General features: G+C 36.5%; 5 protein-coding genes and 2 non-coding genes across 7 annotated transcripts; 4 read left to right on the plus strand and 3 right to left on the minus strand.

Annotated features, from left to right (window-relative positions):
* Positions 1-2,454: 2,454 nt before the first annotated feature.
* Positions 2,455-4,587, plus strand: AK88_03541 (uncharacterized protein; the record flags this gene model as incomplete). Its single annotated transcript, XM_012481154.1, has 8 exons — positions 2,455-2,966; positions 3,246-3,274; positions 3,465-3,489; positions 3,613-3,828; positions 3,978-4,063; positions 4,158-4,260; positions 4,385-4,415; positions 4,522-4,587. 8 exons carry the CDS (start codon positions 2,455-2,457, stop codon positions 4,585-4,587), a joined length of 1,068 nt encoding a protein of 355 aa, XP_012336577.1.
* Positions 4,588-5,218: 631 nt separating this feature from the next.
* AK88_03542 (uncharacterized protein) lies at positions 5,219-6,063 on the plus strand (the record flags this gene model as incomplete). The annotated part of the gene is made up of 2 exons (XM_012481155.1): positions 5,219-5,341; positions 5,521-6,063. 2 exons carry the CDS (start codon positions 5,219-5,221, stop codon positions 6,061-6,063), a joined length of 666 nt encoding a protein of 221 aa, XP_012336578.1.
* An 825-nt stretch (positions 6,064-6,888) lies between these two features.
* On the minus strand, positions 6,889-10,674 carry AK88_03543 (uncharacterized protein; the record flags this gene model as incomplete). Its single annotated transcript, XM_012481156.1, has 1 exon — positions 6,889-10,674. The coding sequence occupies one exon, from the start codon at positions 10,672-10,674 to the stop codon at positions 6,889-6,891; it is 3,786 nt and encodes a 1,261-aa protein (XP_012336579.1).
* Positions 10,675-12,531: 1,857 nt separating this feature from the next.
* AK88_03544 lies at positions 12,532-12,615 on the plus strand. The gene has a single exon. It is a non-coding gene; the product is annotated as a tRNA-Leu (tRNA).
* A 1,315-nt stretch (positions 12,616-13,930) lies between these two features.
* AK88_03545 lies at positions 13,931-14,002 on the minus strand. Its single transcript has one exon. It is a non-coding gene; the product is annotated as a tRNA-Gly (tRNA).
* A 2,256-nt stretch (positions 14,003-16,258) lies between these two features.
* On the minus strand, positions 16,259-16,552 carry AK88_03546 (uncharacterized protein; the record flags this gene model as incomplete). The annotated part of the gene is made up of 1 exon (XM_012481157.1): positions 16,259-16,552. One exon carries the CDS (start codon positions 16,550-16,552, stop codon positions 16,259-16,261), a length of 294 nt encoding a protein of 97 aa, XP_012336580.1.
* A 616-nt stretch (positions 16,553-17,168) lies between these two features.
* Positions 17,169-17,920, plus strand: AK88_03547 (uncharacterized protein; the record flags this gene model as incomplete). The annotated part of the gene is made up of 2 exons (XM_012481158.1): positions 17,169-17,368; positions 17,761-17,920. The coding sequence occupies 2 exons, from the start codon at positions 17,169-17,171 to the stop codon at positions 17,918-17,920; spliced, it is 360 nt and encodes a 119-aa protein (XP_012336581.1).
* Between the last annotated feature and the right edge of the window lie 250 nt (positions 17,921-18,170).

Here is an 18,170-nt window from a genome sequence, read left to right on the forward strand (position 1 = left end):
CACAGGAAGGAGTGCCAGGGGGGCGGGAAAAAATAAGATAAAAGAGGTGCTACCCCTCTTTTTCGTCCTCTATCTTGCTTGTGTAGGTTTTTTCCCCTTGGACTGCCCTCTGCACAATTCCCCTCACCAGTATGTGGATTTGCTAAGCGGGGTGTGGGGAAATAATCACATGGGTGGTCCCAATGTTGTAATTAACTGTGCCCTTTTTACAGCATTGGAAAGTAGTCACCTGATGATTTTGCCTTCAGATAATGTTGTCACTTCTTTAGGGTTCGCTGTCCCCGTATTCTGTTTATTCATCGATTTTACAGTGCCCCTATGGTTTACACTTTTTCATTCCTACGCAGAGACATTTGCAGGTTCCCACACTTATGTTCGCATTTGTGCGCACGCGGCGTGGCTATGCCCCCTGTGCGTATAAAATGGCGTGGGTGTCATGGCAACGCATCACCTGCTACTTCGCCTCGCCTCCCCAGGTCAACGCGACTTCAGTGCGAGCATGTATTTGTTACTACTTCTACTGCCAGTATTATTGTTGTCATTTAGCAATGGTGAGTAATTAATAAACATGCTTGACGGAGTTTCGTCCTTATCGGTTTAGCGGCGGAAACGCTGGCATATTTCGGGGTTCAGAATACATGCACTGCTGGCACTACGCTTTGTTGTTTTTTTTCCCCTTTGTTGAGTGCGGTGCGCGGGGTGAAAAAGTAGGGGCATGGCCTTCCAATTGCTCCCGCAAAATGGCACAAAATGGTACAAATTTGGCTGCCCGCGGTAACCGTTTGTGTACTTACAAAAGCAACATTAATAAGCATTTACGTATTAACCTAATCGCATCCATAAGATAGCCCTTCCATGGGGACGTACATAATGAAATATTTAATTTCCAACGATGCCAACCCTTGTTTCGCGCTTTTTGTTTCCACCCAATCAGCTATACACTTTGTTACAAGGTTGTGGAAAACATAACAACACAATATCTTTGTTTGTAATGATTATGTTTTTAAGCGGCTCTTCGTCCTATTTTGTGTTTGATGAATGGATTTTAGGACGTCCTATGGAGTGTTCACCGAGTTGTTCCTTCTTTGGGGGACTTCCATACTGAAGCTTAAGTGTAGATTGTGTTAAGGAGTAGGCGTGTTGCTTGTATTATCTGAACTAGTGGCGTAGCATAAAGGGTTGTTGAAATTAAAATCATTTTTTTGTGCAATATCTTTAACGTTGGTGTCATGCTCAGGGGAAATCCTTCTGCACGTCTCCCTCTTATGGAAGCATGTTCAAGGAAGGTCCACTGCCAATTCCGTTCTATCGTACAAATTTAATCACAATTTTGCAAAATGGATGTAGCATAATTTGCCTCCATGTATATATAATTAAGTGTGCATGTACATTTCCGTACGTATATATTACAGGCTACTCTAAGATTGGAAGAATACGGTTTTGTTTCTTTGTGGTGTCCCCGTTATTTTATCTTTGCGTGTCAAATGGGTGAAAATCGTTTTTTTTCGCATCCCTCTAATTTTGTAAAACGCGCGAGGTCATATCATATGGGAGTAAAAGTGTGCTCAATTTTGAGAGATTGCCCATTTTTTTTTTGTAACCTCCAATGGGGAATTACTTGGGGTGAGTCTCGGTACGATGGTGTGGGGGTTCATTTACTCTTCACCTTTTACTTAGCCCATATATATGGCATTGTCAGCGCAAAATGGAGCTTTAGCTCGGGTTTTGTTTTCTCGCATTTTCAACAACTGTGTGCATTTTTATGTTCCCTTGCAAGGATAATTCAGCAGCAGCTGCGGAAAGGTGTGTCTTTATTTTGGAAAACTCTAAATACTAGGAATCTCGTGGTGGATTATTTTTCCCTTGGTGCGAATGGTCCAAATGTTGTTTCCTTTTTTTTTTGACGAATTAATTCAACCATGATGGACAAAAAAAATAGAAAAAATTTACACTTGTTCTTCAGGACGCAGAAATGTGTACATACATAAGGGATGATGCGATTTTGCGATTCGCGGGCTGCATAAGCTTGTAATGATGTTTGAAAGGGGAAAAAATAAAACATTTTGGTAAAATATAATCACCTTTTGGGAAGAGCGTTATAACATGAAGAAGGATGTTTCTATGTCATCTTTGGTGTCCTTGTCTCGCGTCATAATCCACACCGTTGTGGCATCGCACTATTGTATTTTTTTCACTTTCCTTTGCCCTTAAGGGATATGTAACTGTTTGCTCATTTGGCTTTTCGTTTGTCCGCTGTTGTACATACAATTTTCTTTGTTTTTGTTTTTACTCTTTAAAGGGAATTGCACTGCACTACTTCAGAAAAAGGTGAGGATTGGCCATTTGATCCCCCACAACAGGGTCACATATATATATATGTACAGAAATACACACTTGCACTCATTTACATAATCTTTTAGTGCCTTTCTTAATAGTATCAGAAATCCAGCCCAAATGAAAAAAGTGGGAGTTGTCCTGTTCGTCTTTCTTATTGGAGAAATAATCGCGTTGAAAATATGTTCGAGGAGAAAATACCCTAACGTGGAAAACGGGGTGTACCAGCTGGACAACAGAGGGAGGCCGATAAAAATTGTGGATGTGAATTACCGTCATGTGTGGGAACTACCAAAGGGGGGAAGTGTTAATTCTTACACAGTTGTTAAAAAAAATGGAAAGGTTAAAAAGTTTAGCGAAGGAACAAACATAATTTATGGAACTACAAAAAAGGTCCACCGGGGAAGGGGCAGTGAAGAGGACGAGGAGGAAGTTGATGATGAAAATAAAATAAAAAAAGAAATTGCAAAGAGCAAAAAATTGAATAATATAAAAAATGTGTCTAATGTAGCTAAAAATGAGAAAGATGTAGAACGGAAGAAACAAGAAAAAAAAAAACTGGAAGTGCCTCGTGCTATGCATATAACAGCGGAAGATGTCCCGGAGGAAGAAGAGCCGCACGAAGAAGAGGGGTAATACGAATTTTCGAGGATTTCACAAAAAGGAAATACTAATCATTTGATGACACATGTTTACTTACGATTGAACATGAGTGTGCATAGTGTATGAGTTCAGGGAAATAATTCCCAAAACGGACAACACGCAACTGCCGCTCCTTCTGCAAAGGCACGCGAAGGAAGTTCATGCATTGTGCAGAACATATTATCCTACAGTTTAAAATAAAATGTGCTCCTTTTTTTTTTTTTTTACATTTTTGCGTTATCATTATTTTTCTTTTTATAATTTTGAAGATATGGCAGTATAGCAAAAGAATTAGGAGGTACAGAAAAAAGGGGGCACAAAGTTTTTTAGGTGGAACAATAAAGGCGCGTAACTACACATGATTGCGTGTCTATTCGTTTCGTTGTTCTTCCGGACGCGAATTCAAATTGTTAGTGATGACTTCTTTGTGGATTGCTCTATCCTACCTCATCTTTTTTCATCCCATTTTATTCATTTTATGTTTGCAGCTAAGATAAAGGAAAACTTGGAGAGGTTATTCATCAGGGGAAGAAAACAAAATGAGAGAAAAATAAAATAAAATAAAATTACACATACGTGTAACGATTAGATTGAGTTACATTAAACAGTATATCGTTGTCTTCTTGTCCTTTTCAGCCACTACGAGGAAAGCAAAGCCTCATCTTCTTTGAGTGCTGATTTGTTAGATGTTAAAATTCCCACGAGTTTGGAAAAGTTGATGATGGACGATTTGGAAGAGAGGAAATGGCTTTCTAAAAAACCCGTTCACGATAAAATATGTTTGAGGGACTACTCCAAACAGTGTCCTGCTCTATGGGAGAAAGTATCCGACACGCAGTGCATCTCGCCCAAGTGAGGAGATAATCAAATGGGACGACAAAAAACATGTGTGGTGGCACTTGCACATTTGTGTTATGAAGAAGCGGAAAAATGTCGCGTGTGATATATACATATGATATATCCATTTTTATTTGTCATTTTTTCCTCCTCTTTCGTGAAAGGGACTACGCAGGGCCCTGCTCGCACCTGATGACTGTTGAACCCATGATAGCAAAGGAGAAAAGTCTCATAGGAATGGACTGTAAAGGTGAATCACGAAAAGTGAAGCTCCAAAATTTTCATATATATTGGTGACATGTTACTCGTATTGATGATCTTCTTTTTCTCTTTTTTTATTGTAGTGAATTGGCTATGCCTTAATGAGTTGTGCGGGAATAGCGAACGGGATTACTCAAAGGAGTGTCCGGAAAATTGGACATACACGGGAAAGTGCGAGGCGCCACAGTAGGCATAAAAAAGGGAAAGAAAAAAAAAATACATGGGGAGAAACAAATATGATAGCAGTTACTACCATTGCTGTGGATGCCAATGAATATCACATTTATTATTGTTTATCCCTTTTTTGAAGAAACTACTCCGGAGGATGCAAGAAGACAATGGTAAATGGATTGTCTGCTTTCACGCATGTAGAAATATGAACTATTGTTTCTTGAAGTCTGACTGATGTTGACATAAATTCCGAGTTGAACTGCCACTCGTTTGCAGGATTTTGGGGCCTTCACAAAAAAGGAGAAGGAAGAGTTTTCTTCCGGTACTTTCAATATTCCATAAAATGGGGGCACAAATACCACACTTTTGTGTGCTTAGTGCTGTACTTTATTGGGATATACTTTTTAAAAAAAAATTTTTAAATTCCTCATTTTTGTACAGCTTGTAAAGTGGTAACCTAGCAGTTGCCCAACTGATGAAGTTGATACACGTAGAACAGATTTATGCGCCAATGGGGAGAAAGAGAACTACTCACAAAAAATGCCTTATACAATGTTGAAAACATTTATACGTGGAATTTTTTTTTCCTAACTACTTCGTATACGAATGTATAGGTGTGGCCTTGCACAGAAGAGACATGCGGTGAGTTTGTCAAAAGGGAAAACTAAAAATAGTTCCCCTGTGTGTACAAATTTACACAGACGCGAGTACTGCATTGTTCATTACTAATCGGATGTGCGCTAAACGGGTAGCACTCTACAGATGGGTTTATAGAGCCAGCGGGAGGTGTTAAAATGATACTTAATTTAAAAAATGCATTTGTATTCGTCCATTTCCACCCACATTGCAGAAAGGGATTACTCAATAACATGTCCTAAAGGTTAAAAAAGGGAAAGAATCCAAATAATAATTTTGCCAAAATTAGGTGCATCCGCAACTTTCCCATATTTATCTCTTTCCAAAAAAAAACAACATGCATGAATTTACGACAGGTTGGTCCTACAATGCGAGCAGGGATACTTGCTGGAGTAGCCATGGTGTCGAAGGACTGATTGCGAAGGAGGAAATGGAAGCCATAAGCAACATGTCTTACCACGTAAGGATAAAATGGAGTGCACCAATCGAGTTTGAAATGTGCTAATTTTGTAATGGTCTTATAGCTGGGAACATTCCCACATGTGTTAAACACTCACCAAGTATTGATAATTCTTATAACGCTATCATGACGGATGAAATTACAACTCGGAAACACTATAACAACGCCAACCTTCGTAGCAAAGAGTAGCCTTTTCCACGAAGTACGGAATCCCCTGGCCATGTAAGAACAAGTGCACCGTTGGCTATGACCTATATGACTGCCCCCGAGGATGGATCAACTTGATGAATTCAGGAGTTTGTAAAGCCCCAGACGATTACATCCCCCCAGAGAGCTGTCCTCGTATAACCCATTTTGACTATATGAGCATAAATGAAAAGGAGGCATTTAGCAGGAAGTGCCATGTTAAGTGGTTATGCGTTGAACATTCACAGAGAGATTATTCCAAATGTCCCAAATATTTTGACTACGGAACTGAGGGAAATGATAAAGGGTTGTGTATTCCAAATGATAAATATAAAGGGCCATGTAAAGACGCCCAGGATATACTCTCGTTAAGTCTGGAGCAAAAATATAATTTTGAAGAGACTTGTGAGGCTCAGTTTCATAATATGCGCAGCGAAGATATTCCTCAAGCGAATGAAGACGTTATAGACGCCACTACGATGGAAAAACTACTCAAGGGAACTGACACCACGGATAAGGGTATTACCTTGGAGTAGTGTTCACGAGTATGCACAGGGTAAATGCGTATGGGTATACACACGTGCACGTGTAGACATATTCAATTGGGGGTTCCCTTTTTTGAGTTAATTTAAAAAAGTTAAAATATTTTTCACATTAATTTTATTGAAAGTACAAAAAAGGGAAGTAAAAAGGGGGATATGCGAAACAGAAGTGATACACACAAAAAAAAAAAAAAAAAACAAAAGAAAATGAACAAAAGAAGAAAGGAGCGATGTTGGGACAAACAGAATGTCACTACGAAGCTCGCTTTTACCTCAAACTGAAGCCAATAAGGAAACGTAGTTAACTCGTAAATGTGCGTTAATACGCATTCTATTGCAACAGTAGCAGCAGGTGGGAACATTTAAACCTTCCAAAATGGTTTATTCTAATAGGCTACTAAAAAAGTCATTTTTTTCTTGATGGCAACAACTTTGGCGTTATGTTAATATGGTTTGAAGCCTTAGCGTGGAAGAGAACCCACACCTCTGCTTTTGTTTTAAAAAATTTATCTGTTCCTCCAAAAGAGGAATATTTAAGAGATTTTTTTTTTTTTTTGGCAGAAAATGCAAAAAGTAAAACACAGTCATATTTTAGTCTCCTTATATGTCCACCGATTTGTGCGCGGTTTAATTATTTCCGTTTCTTTTACTATCCACCCCTTTGTGTGGCAGACGTTGGCGCTATGTCTGAATCTGTTTTACTTACATGTCATTCAAGGGGGAAAGTATCCTTCAGGGGGGGTAAAATAATTTCCCCAATTCTGCCTATTCCTTAAACATATTTCGAGCACAAGGAAAACAGTTTTCCTTATGCCGGGTTCACTTTTTCGCTCCGTCCAAATTTGGGGAAATCGTCTTCCTATACTTCAGGGATAACTCTAAAACCTTTTTGTGAACCCTTTCCCTGAGATTTTCATCCGGTATGTGCTCAAGAATTTCATTAACGAAGGCTTTCATCATCATTTGTCTAGCAATTTTTTCATTTATTCCTCTTGTCATTAAAGAAAAAATGGGTTCTTCCTCTAAATCGCTAACAGTTGCTCCATGATTTGCATATTCAATATCACTTGGAATAATTTCCAGAGTTGGTATGGCAACAGCACTAGCTCCAAAATTTAGTAGTACCGATCTGCAGAGGGTATTTAACTTGGCCTTTATTGCATCTCGTTCAATTCTACCTCTGCTCCTCCAAACGGCATGGCCTTTATCAGATACTAGGAATTTGAACAACTGATTTGTTTCCATATTAGGGTGTTCATGGTGAAACATTTCATACTGACTAATGTTTTGTTTATCCTCTAGCAACGATAATCCGTAACTTTCTTGTTTACACCCTTTTTCACCTTCTATTTGTAAATTTACTCTTGATGAGAGACTACCGAGGAGTACGTCTGCAAACTTGTAATTTGACTTGAGTCCATTTTTTACTGAAACGTTGTGGAAGTACCACACATTTTTACCTAATTCCTGAGATAAGGTGTGCTTGACGTTTGATTTTTCTTCCATGGCGATTCTAGAGAATGCGTTTACGAGGCCTCCGTTATTCTGGTTTAACGATATGTGCGATTCGTGGATGTTTATTTTGCTATTCCCTTTGACGTAAACGACGAGCCTGGGGGCGGTCACTGGGTTGTGCATATAATTGGTTAGTTCGTTTTGTGTGTATTTTTTTTCGCTTTGTAGAATTGGCTGTGTGTTTTTTTCTTCTTTGTGTGATGCGTGTTGGGAATGTTCCCCAGCGTTGACGTAGTTGTCATGTTGTTTTTTTGAGGAGGGTTCATTAGTTTCTTGGACCGATTCGCCACCTGGAGAACTTTCATACACTGAGTAGTCTGCTTCCTTGGTGCTCGCCTGATCGTCCTCATTCTTCGAGGTAGCGATGAATATGACATGAATAAACTTGTCGCTTAAGTCGATGTCTTTATCTAGGTAAATCACAGCGCAATCTTTTATTGAGGCTAAATTTAGGGCGGAAAATTTGGCCATGCCAAAGTCGCTTTTCCTATAATCATAAATGGGATAATCGTTGTCGAATTTTCTGGACTGCTTTCCAATTTGTCCCCTGACAAAAGGTTGCGTATTTTTTTTGTACCAATTAGAATGTTCGGGAATGTAATATAATTCTTTGTTAATTAAATATTCCACTTCTGGATCTTTGATATTAAAAAAGCTACCCACAAATATTTTGCTTTTTTTCGTTTGTTCTCCCTGGTTGATACTATTCGAAGGTTCCTGTGGGTTCGGGTTCTGTTCACCTTCTACATCTTTCGCATCTGACTGCTTCAGTTCATTGTCTAAGTTTTTCAAGATGGCTATATCATCGGACAGTTGTTCATCCACTATTCCGTCCCTAACGACTAAAGTGTAGAACGCTTTTTTACATGTAACAGAATTGGCATAATTGATATCCTCGTTTAATTTTTTCGTTGAACTCGTTTTGTGCTCGTTTATCCCCCTGGGGGGATTGTCCCTTGGCATCTTATCATCACCGTTGGAGTCACTTACCTCAGGTTTTTTTTGGTCAATCGCGTCTGCTTCGCTGCAATTTTGTTCATTTGGATTTGCACAAGGTGCTTCATGGGAGGGAAATTCTGTCTGTTCAGGGTCAGCTACATGTTCCTCATTCCTATAGGGATCCTGTTGGTGAGCACTTTTTCCACTGCGGAACGCTACCTCATCGATTTTCATCTTAAACTTTGTTAGTTCTTCTTTCGAGATTTTCCTCAAACTTATGCTGTTATCAAAATTGTGTTTATAAAACTTTTTTAGGTTTACTTGTTGTCTCCAGGCTTCCAATTTTCGGTTAGGCGTTGGAATTTCACCGAAAGCACTTTTTCCCGAATTTTGTAAAATTTTCCACATACAATATTTTGGATCATCAATATTTAGGTAAATTTTCGGGATGGGTATACTGTTCGAATTATCTATTATTTCCCCTTTCTCGTCATACTTCCATAAATTGATAAATTCTGTGTCTTCTAAAATATTTTGGTTATATTTTTCTTTGAAAATTTGAATTTGGTCATCAAATAGGTTTTTCTTGTGGGTTAGACTCCGCGCAATTTCTTCGTCCATTGGGTCTTTTTGGTTTTTCTCCAATTGATTAGAGGTACTTTCTCGGGGTTGTACCAAACTGGGGGCATCGTTTTGAGAGCTGTTATTTCGTTTCATTTGTAACTCAGATTCGGGCATGGCCACAGAAATGTGGTCAGTAGACTTTTTTCCATAATAAAGGGGAGGATTATGGTTATTCCCTTTTGCAGAACTTTCCGCTTTGTTTGAGTTCTGTTCATTTCTTTGTATTAGTTTCTCTTTTAGCTGGTCAAATTTGTTAATTAAATAATCCGTCTCTATGGCAGTTTTATCCCGTATCATTATTTGCAGTGTGTGTAAATTTAGGAGAAAGTTCAAATTAGGGAAAAAATGTTGATTATACGAGGAAGATATCAGCATTAAATCGTTAAAAAATATATTTCGTTTAACATCGGTCGGTGTGTTGAAAGAATATATTTTGTTTCTTTCTTTTCCGAATGTGTCGATATTACGGCCACTGAACCCACTGGTGGTTAAAGCGTTAATAGGAGAATTATTGTAACACTTTGGAGAGTTAAAATTGGATGGCACGAATTTTGATTCAGTTGAAATGTCTTCTTCGTACGTTACTAATTTGGGGATATAATATTTATATGTATAGAATTCCTTTTTTAAATTAACTGGGTGTGTGTACATAAAATTATACCTGTATGTTAAGTAGGGTTTTCTTTTCTTTTCCCATTCCTCCATTTCGAGTAGTTCATTGTTTTTAATAAAATTATTTACACTGCCTATGTCTTGATATTCCGTGTTGTGCATGTTGGATAAATAGTCATACATTAAAGTCTTGTTGTACTTTTTTTCATCGTTCCCTAAATACCAATCGTTCATGGTCACATTAGAGACAGTTCTTTGGCAGTTTTCTGTAATTTCATCCTCGCCCTCTTCTTCTTTTTCTTCCATTTCGGGGTTAAATTCTTCATACAATTCTTCATACTTTCGTAGGCGATTTTTGAGGTTCTTACGTTTCGTTGTGTCCTCTTTTCGAGTAGATAGGCTAATAAAAAAGGGTTTGAAAATTTGCGGGATGGGGATTCCTCCACTTTTCCTAAGCCTCCTTCTCGGTTTGGACACATCTGTGTTTTTATAGCCCCCCTCGTGTTTTCCATTGTGTTTGTTTCGCTCGTTCTGCACATGTCGTATGTGACAGGCATGCCCTCCATTTTGATCATCTTCAGGTGTGTCATTGGAGGAACCCAGTTTACTCCTTCTCGTAAAACTGCCGTCGAAATGGATGACGTAAAGTTTTCTTTTTACTTTGTTTTTGTTCCACTTGTGTCCTGTCCCATACAACGCGCTTTGTCCCCTCTTGGGCACGTTATTAAAAGTGCAGTTGTAATATTGAGGCATTAGTTTTGCGTTTCCTTGTGACTTCCCCTCGGTCCTAAGACAAGTGGTACTAACGTGGGCATCATCAAAACATCTGCAATGCGCATAATGGAATAACTTCATGACATTACTAGTTAGCAGAAGGAGAACCAGAACGCAGCTCCCTATTATTGCTTTAGGCATAGTTCCCTTTTAGTATGTGAAGAAACTGCATTTTTATGAAAAAAGGAAGGCGTAAAAATTCTACGTGCAGTGGTTACACTTGAATGATGTTTAACATGGTTCCTTTTTCTTTTGAAGTACACTAATTTGTACAGTAAACAAGGGAGGAGGGAAAAGAAGATAAATTAACTTGACAAACATTTAGCTTTAATCAATTTAAGGCGAATGCCACATTTCTTCTTATATACACAAATGAGGTGTCAATTGGAATAAGCCGGAATTGTGAGCATCACTGTATGCATGAATATTCCCCACCCCCACAGTGTTGCGACTTTTTCTCCCATTCTGTGTACACAGGCGATTGAACATGCCTAGTTACATAAATACTTGCTGCCAATTAATTTTAAAAAAAAAAAAAAAAGATTTTCATAACAACTAGCACTTACGCAAAAGGACGATTATTCACGAGGAAAACGAAAAAGCAAGGAGAAAAAATTATGAACCAATTTGCATTTTGCCCTTTATAAAACAAACGTGACAGAGGAAACGCTTAAGAACAAAATAGACTAGCACGTTAGTAGTTCTCCGTTTATAAAGTTATTTCAAGTGATAGAAGCAGATCATTTGAGCGGTTCAAATAAAGGGAAGAGGTACGGGTAAATCTCTTCTAAATGGAAATTCAAATTTCACGAATTGTAATTCGCATTGTTAAATAATTTGAAGAAAAAGGTGGAGAAATTAAATATATGTACTTTTTTATGAAAAAATTTGAAAGTTTTCCTAACATATTATGTGTACAGGTTTGAAGTGTGGACACGAAATGAGAACGTGGTTTAGAGATCAAATGAATGCACACATTGGGAGGAAAATGTTCCAATGATGCGTTCGTAGGTTTTTTTTTTTTTTTTTTTTTTTGGCATCCATGGGAGAAAGGGAGAATACGTCTATGAAAAATCCGCATTTTAAAAGCCTTAATATCGAGGTTAACTTTTAATGTGCTTGGAGAGAAGTGTACTTTTATGCACAGATTTAAAGGACAGTTGAGTGGTCTTTTTGCTTTTGTATAAGGTGGCTACGATTGTAATAAAATAAATGAAAGTCTATGCGCGTATTCACACCGTTTTATTGTACATTGTTCATCTTTTACGTTCCCGTCTATTCCTCTTTTATTTTTCAATTCATTATGAGTCTGTATAAGGCACAGTAACAATGTTACGATGCCCCACAAGATCAAAGTAAAAGGGTGGAAAATAACAGCAATACAGTTCTTTATATCGTGCGAGGGGAGTGGTAGCTCTTGTTTGATTTACGTATTCCATTACAAGCAACTTAATGGGATGCTACATACAGGCAATTACTTATTTCGCTCAAAAGGGGAACACATGTAGTTAGCTCACGGAAGAAAAATGCGCGTACATATACAAATGAGCGATCACAGATAATCGTTTATCTGTAGAATGCTATACCATTTGCACAAACTGAAACGATAACACAACATGGTTCGATAATTTTTAACATTTATGTTTTGTGAACGCTTAAAGGAGATTAAGAAGTTGTAAATTCGCGCCCATTATTCAACCTAATATTTTTACTTAAAATATTTTGCAATTTTTGCCAGAACTCAACGGCGAACGTGCGAATACGCATATGCATATGTATACCGTTTTTTCGAATGTAAATTTTTAAGAGAATAAATTTTTAAAGAATTTTGTTTCAAATTTTTCGGAAAAAGAAGAGAAGAAATTTATCCTTTGTGAATAATTTTGTATACGATAGTAAACTTGAAACTACGCTTAAAATACAAAGCATGCTACGCACCTGTTGTGAAGAAAAATGTCAACCATGTAATGGATGCGGTGAGTAAAGTGTACTTTGTAAGCACGGATGGCTGAGTGGTCTAAAGCGTCAGACTCAAGATCTGATGAACGTAAGTTCGCATGGGTTCGAACCCCATTCCGTGCATAAAAAAAATAATATCTTTTAAAATTTTATACATACAAAATACATAAAATATATATATATATAAATGTTATATTACATATATTTATATATTATAGTATTCATTTTTTTACTTTATTACAACTGTATGTAATTTGACACGATGTAGTAAAATAAATAACCATATGTAGCAAGGAAATTTGCGCAATATAATATGTAAATCTGAAAAGATGTTTTTAACGTGATTTTGAAAAATTCTATTGAATTTTCGCTTCTTACTTACACAACATTCGCAGAAACGTAGCGTTATTTAAAGGAATCGAATAAATATACGATTCATAGCGTTTGAAGATAAAATGTAGGTAACTATATCGATTTGAGAAGTCTGGGCATAGATAAAATGCTATGTTTTCTTCCCCGTATTTTTTTTATGTATCTCTATTCCGCAAATTTTATGGGAGGAAATGGGCCCATAAAAATTGGAACAATACACCTGCACTTTGCTGTTGTCTTGCGCGATCTACTTTTTTTATAATTCGCAAATCGGAATGATGAGCAATGAGACAGAAAGCGCCTGCAATAAGTGGTCTTAAATCTTATTGCATCAGTGTCTTGTTAGTTCAGGGAATTTCAGTGGGGCGTTCAATTTTACCAAATGTGGTTTTGATTATAACGCTATGTTATTATGTATGTGACACTTAATACCTTATCCGTTTGGTGAAGCAACACACATCATTGCGTTAAGCGGATGTTATTGGACAAAACAGAAAGGTATTCTCTCAGAGGCAGTACATAATAACAAATAAAACTGAAAAAGTGTTAAGGTATATTAATCTTCATTTCAGCTAGGAACTTTGTCCCATTAAATATTATTGTTTGGGGAAAGCATCATAACAGAACGTTCGTTGGGATAAGGCTTATATGGAGTATATATACTTCTAAAAGGAAAATGCCTCTTTGTTGGCTCATGGTTATTTCGCCCATGTGCTGAAACGCAAATATGCTTCCTTAAGTTTATAGTTCATTCTGAAGGAGAGTTTTTTTTTTTTTATTTTGGCCATTTCATACATTTTCACCTTCGTTGCATATTAGTGAAAGCTGTAAATAAATGCTTCCTCGGTAGGATGAATTACCGAAATAAGCCAAATGGAAGGAGGAAGAGATGAAAATGCATATAGTAAACAATTCTACCTTCATAAATTTGACCTCAAGGAAGGATTTACAGCAAATTTGCAAAGCTGAAAAGTTAAAAAGAAAAAAAAAAAAAGAAAGTCGTTACATAAAAAAAAAAAATTTATGCATTTTAAAAAATTTATTTATTTTTTTTATATAAACCGTTTGCGTCAACCGGGAGTCGAACCCGGGTCACCTGCTTGGAAGGCAGGTATCATGGCCGTTAGACTATTGACGCGTTAATATAGCAACTTTTCGCATTTGCTATATTTGTTAAAACATAATGATGAGCTCTTTCTCTCGTCTTCGCTCTGTGTTGCACTGCGGGATATGCACCGAAACCTTCGCAGACTAAGCGCTGTTTGATCTACACCCTATAAATTAAGAACGTCATGGTTTATTCACGTAAACGCATACGTGGTAATATTTATTACAGCATTGTTTGTCCATGTCAGCGAGCTATTTTTTACATGTACGAGATTTCTCAGGATAAATTCCGAAAATTTGTTTTGCGCAGATTTATACGCTTCACCGTCATGTCCCATGATAGCATAAAAACATTCCGTTCCATATATTAGTTCGTAAAAGCGAAAACGCAAAAAAGAAATTGACGAAGAAGAGGAAGAGTTATGGGCTTCACATTTAATAATTAGCAATTCAACAAATATGCATTTGTTGTAGGTGTATGTTTATTTGTATAGCATGATATGTAGCCCATTGCTTTTTATGCATTTTTCCCTTGCGCCCTTGTTAAGGAACCGTCTGTTAGAACCTCTACATGGTCATATAGCGTTTATGTGGGAAAAGGGAAAAGTCAAAATGCTGGGTTGAATCGTTTATAACAGGAAAACGCATTAAGTGTGATTCCGATTCGTTAATAACATAAAATAAGCATCCCTACTTGGCATTCCCCATTCGATATATCATGAAACATAAAGGTAAGTGCGCTCTTGTAGACACGTGCTAATGTAGAAGTTAAAATGTTCGTACATGTGACAGTGTGCACTTGCAAACCATTTGTGTACAGAAAAACACTTAATAAGGCATATAGGAAAAAAGGACAAAGTAATAGCAGCAGTAATGAAGATGAAATAAGGTGCTGATGGTTGACTTGTTCCCAATTTGATTAACCTCCAAAGGTGAATGTGTTTCTTATGATTTGTTTTACGGTCTATGACTTTATAAAATAAGAAAATGATGAGGAGATGGGCAAGCATAGATATTGATACAAACTTATGCTCTGAAGAATAAAGCCCCTGTCAAATGGCACTTTTTTTATGTGAACTTTGTTTTTGTTACTAATTAGATGCGCCGCACATGTTTAATGCAGTAAGTGTGGTGCATTGCTTCTCAATGTCTGCATCCATTAAGACGGTAATATATCATTTTTTGTTTTTACATAGTGCGTAAAATGCCATCAAATGTTACGCGTTAATAATAAATGCTGGAAAAAAAACTAACGCTTTGAAAAAGCTGTCTGCTATTTGTACATAAGTTTACAACCCTATATTCAACGCGGTTAAATGATTAGCATAAAAAAAATTATTTTATAGAAATGATAACCCTTCTTTGTTTTTTCCTTTTTTTTTTTTTTTTTTTGTTTTTTTTGATTATAATAACCTTCTTTTCTATTTTGCAAAGGTTGGACGCACGGGATGCAAAAAATGTAAATTCTGATCATGTTACAGCTTTTTTTATAGCGCGCGCGCTTTTTAGTTTGTAATTTCGTTTATGCACACATGAAAGGAAGAACAGGAAAATTTTAACAATTTCTCCCTCTTGTGCTTAATTTTTTCCACTTATATGTACTAATGGGGACCAAGGGAAATGCTTTTTCCTAGCGCCTTGAAAGCATATATAGCGTACTTTGAGATCCACCATTTTAAAATTGATTAACTTTTAAGTTACACAAAAATATTGGCTTTCTTTTTCATTTAAACATAAACCTTTATTATGGAACATGGATACACAGGCTTCACATACATATGGTGTTATATTGTACCCATGTCAAAAGATATGCATACGTATGTGTGTATTTTTACGCTTAAGAAATGGCAATCTTTTTGATGTAATTTCTCAACTATGAGTTTTAATATTGGTGAGATAATAACATTGCCATTTTACTTATTAACTTAGGGATGTTGCAAGCGGGAGGGGCAGCAAGGTTGTGTTTATTCCATTTTTTAAAAAAGGAGCAACTCACAAATGACTAAACGGCAAGTAACGTAAAATATTCTTCCAATATATGCGTAAATTAAAAAGGGTCAATTATGCGAATGCCCTTTGCGTTTGTGCAAATACATTTGTATGGTACCGTCTCTTTAGCATTATTTATAAAACTGAATCCGGCTGATAATAAGCCCAGGAATGGATAATCCATGATTTAATTTAAAATAATATGCATACCTCATGGATTTTACTTTGGGAATTGTAAAAAGGAACGGAAAATTTTCGACCATTTTTTTATGGCCACAATATATCTTGCCCCTAGCGCCTATATAACGTAGGCATACAGCATATCACCATTTGTGCTTAATTTTAAATTATGTTTTATGCTTATGTGGCTACCAGAAAAGCGCACAAATATTTGTACCAATGCGTAAACCATGCCCGGGGTTTTACTTAACATTATTGGGTGCTCAAGCATATGCATTAAAACTGTTAAAAGGGTTGTCCTGACACTATTATTTCTATGTTTAATTAAGAAGTCGAAAAGAATATATAAAAAGAGTGAAAGCACGAATACATAGTCGTGATTGTTACTTGCGCATTTTATTGACATTTCCATTTTGTGGGGACGAAGTCGCAAAATTAGGGAAGTCGCACAAAAAAAGGTTAGCTTGAAAGTTCTGTGCATTATATATAATATAGAAGTAGTAATACGGGTCATATTGACACTAAGAGAATCATATACACGTTTATCCCTCGCGAGGATTATTGTTGCGCCCAAAGTTGGTAACCTCTTTGATACGCTAATTATTCCTCTGCTGTAACGTGTATGCAAGGTATTTTTATACATATGTACAAAAGGATGGGAGGCTTTCCTTTTTTTTTCTTTTTCGTAATAACGCATAATATAACATTCGCCGTGGCGTAATTTTTTTTTGGGCCCATTTTAAGAAATCCCCATTTTTATTACATGAGCGCTATTTTAAATTTTAATTTAATTTTTTAAAATTTCTTGCGTACATATTTTTCTTTTCATTCAATTGAGCATAAAAGTATAAAAATTTTGTTTTGTACTTATCGTAACAAGTGTTAGCAGAACTCTGCAAAAAGAAAGAGAAAAAAGGTTTTTACTGAAAGTATATAGAAAACAATCGTACTTTTTTATTTAAATAAATTATTCTTTGCATTTTCTCAAGAGTTCACGACATATTTAATTATCAATCGTATAAGGCAAAATGGCAGCAGTTCCAGTGGCAGAATTAGCAGAATGCGAAAAGCAGGAGCTTTTATGTACTTACGCCGCGCTTATACTACATGAAGAGAATATGAGCATAACAAGTGAAAATATTGTAAAGCTTATAAAAAAATCAAACAATACAGTATTGCCGTACTTACCAATGCTTTTCGAAAAAGCCTTAAAGGGAAAGGATATTGAGTAAGGAAGAAAGAGAGCAAATAAAAATGTATATCAGTATATGGAGCGTACGTATTTATGCTGCAATTTCTGTACCAATGCATGTATGCTGATCATAAGGCAAATTCTGTATATATGGTCCTTTGTGCTGTTTTCCAATTATGCCTTACGTTTCATACGTATTTGTTAACCCGTGATTATGAATTAAGGGAAGCTATATAATGGCACACATGTATACATATGTGCATTTTGAGGAAACACTATTATTGTGTATACTGCATAACTGCGGTCAGGGCAGGATCACCCTGCGTACAATACCAGGTTGCACCTTGTGTGTGAAACGCGACATCTGTTTATCATCACCAATGAGTTGAAAAAACATTTTTTTTTTTCATTTTTTTCTCATTTTTTAGGGGCCTACTAAGCAATTTAAGCGTTGGCGGAGGTGCCCCTGCTGCAGCTGCACAAGCCGCAGCGGATAAGCCAAGTGACGATAAGAAGGAAGCTAAGAAGGAAGAGAAAGTTGAAGAGGAGGAAGAAGAAGATGACTTAGGATTTTCATTATTCGGTTAGAGTTATTGTAAACGGGAAAATAAATGATACAGACAAAATGATTGTACATTGAAGTATAAGATGACAAATTGGAAAAAAGAAAAAGAAAAAAAGACCCAACATATGCCCATTTTAACGAATTATTGAATTGTTTTCATTAATTTGTTGATGAAGAACTCTGATTGTGTAATTTAATCGAAACGATCACTTTTGCATAAAACTTTTTTCTCTCACCTTTTTTTTTTTTTTTTTTTTTTTTTTTATTTTTTTT

This window comes from Plasmodium fragile (assembly GCF_000956335.1).
Source record: "Plasmodium fragile strain nilgiri unplaced genomic scaffold supercont1.41, whole genome shotgun sequence".
NCBI classification, from domain to species: domain Eukaryota; phylum Apicomplexa; class Aconoidasida; order Haemosporida; family Plasmodiidae; genus Plasmodium; species Plasmodium fragile.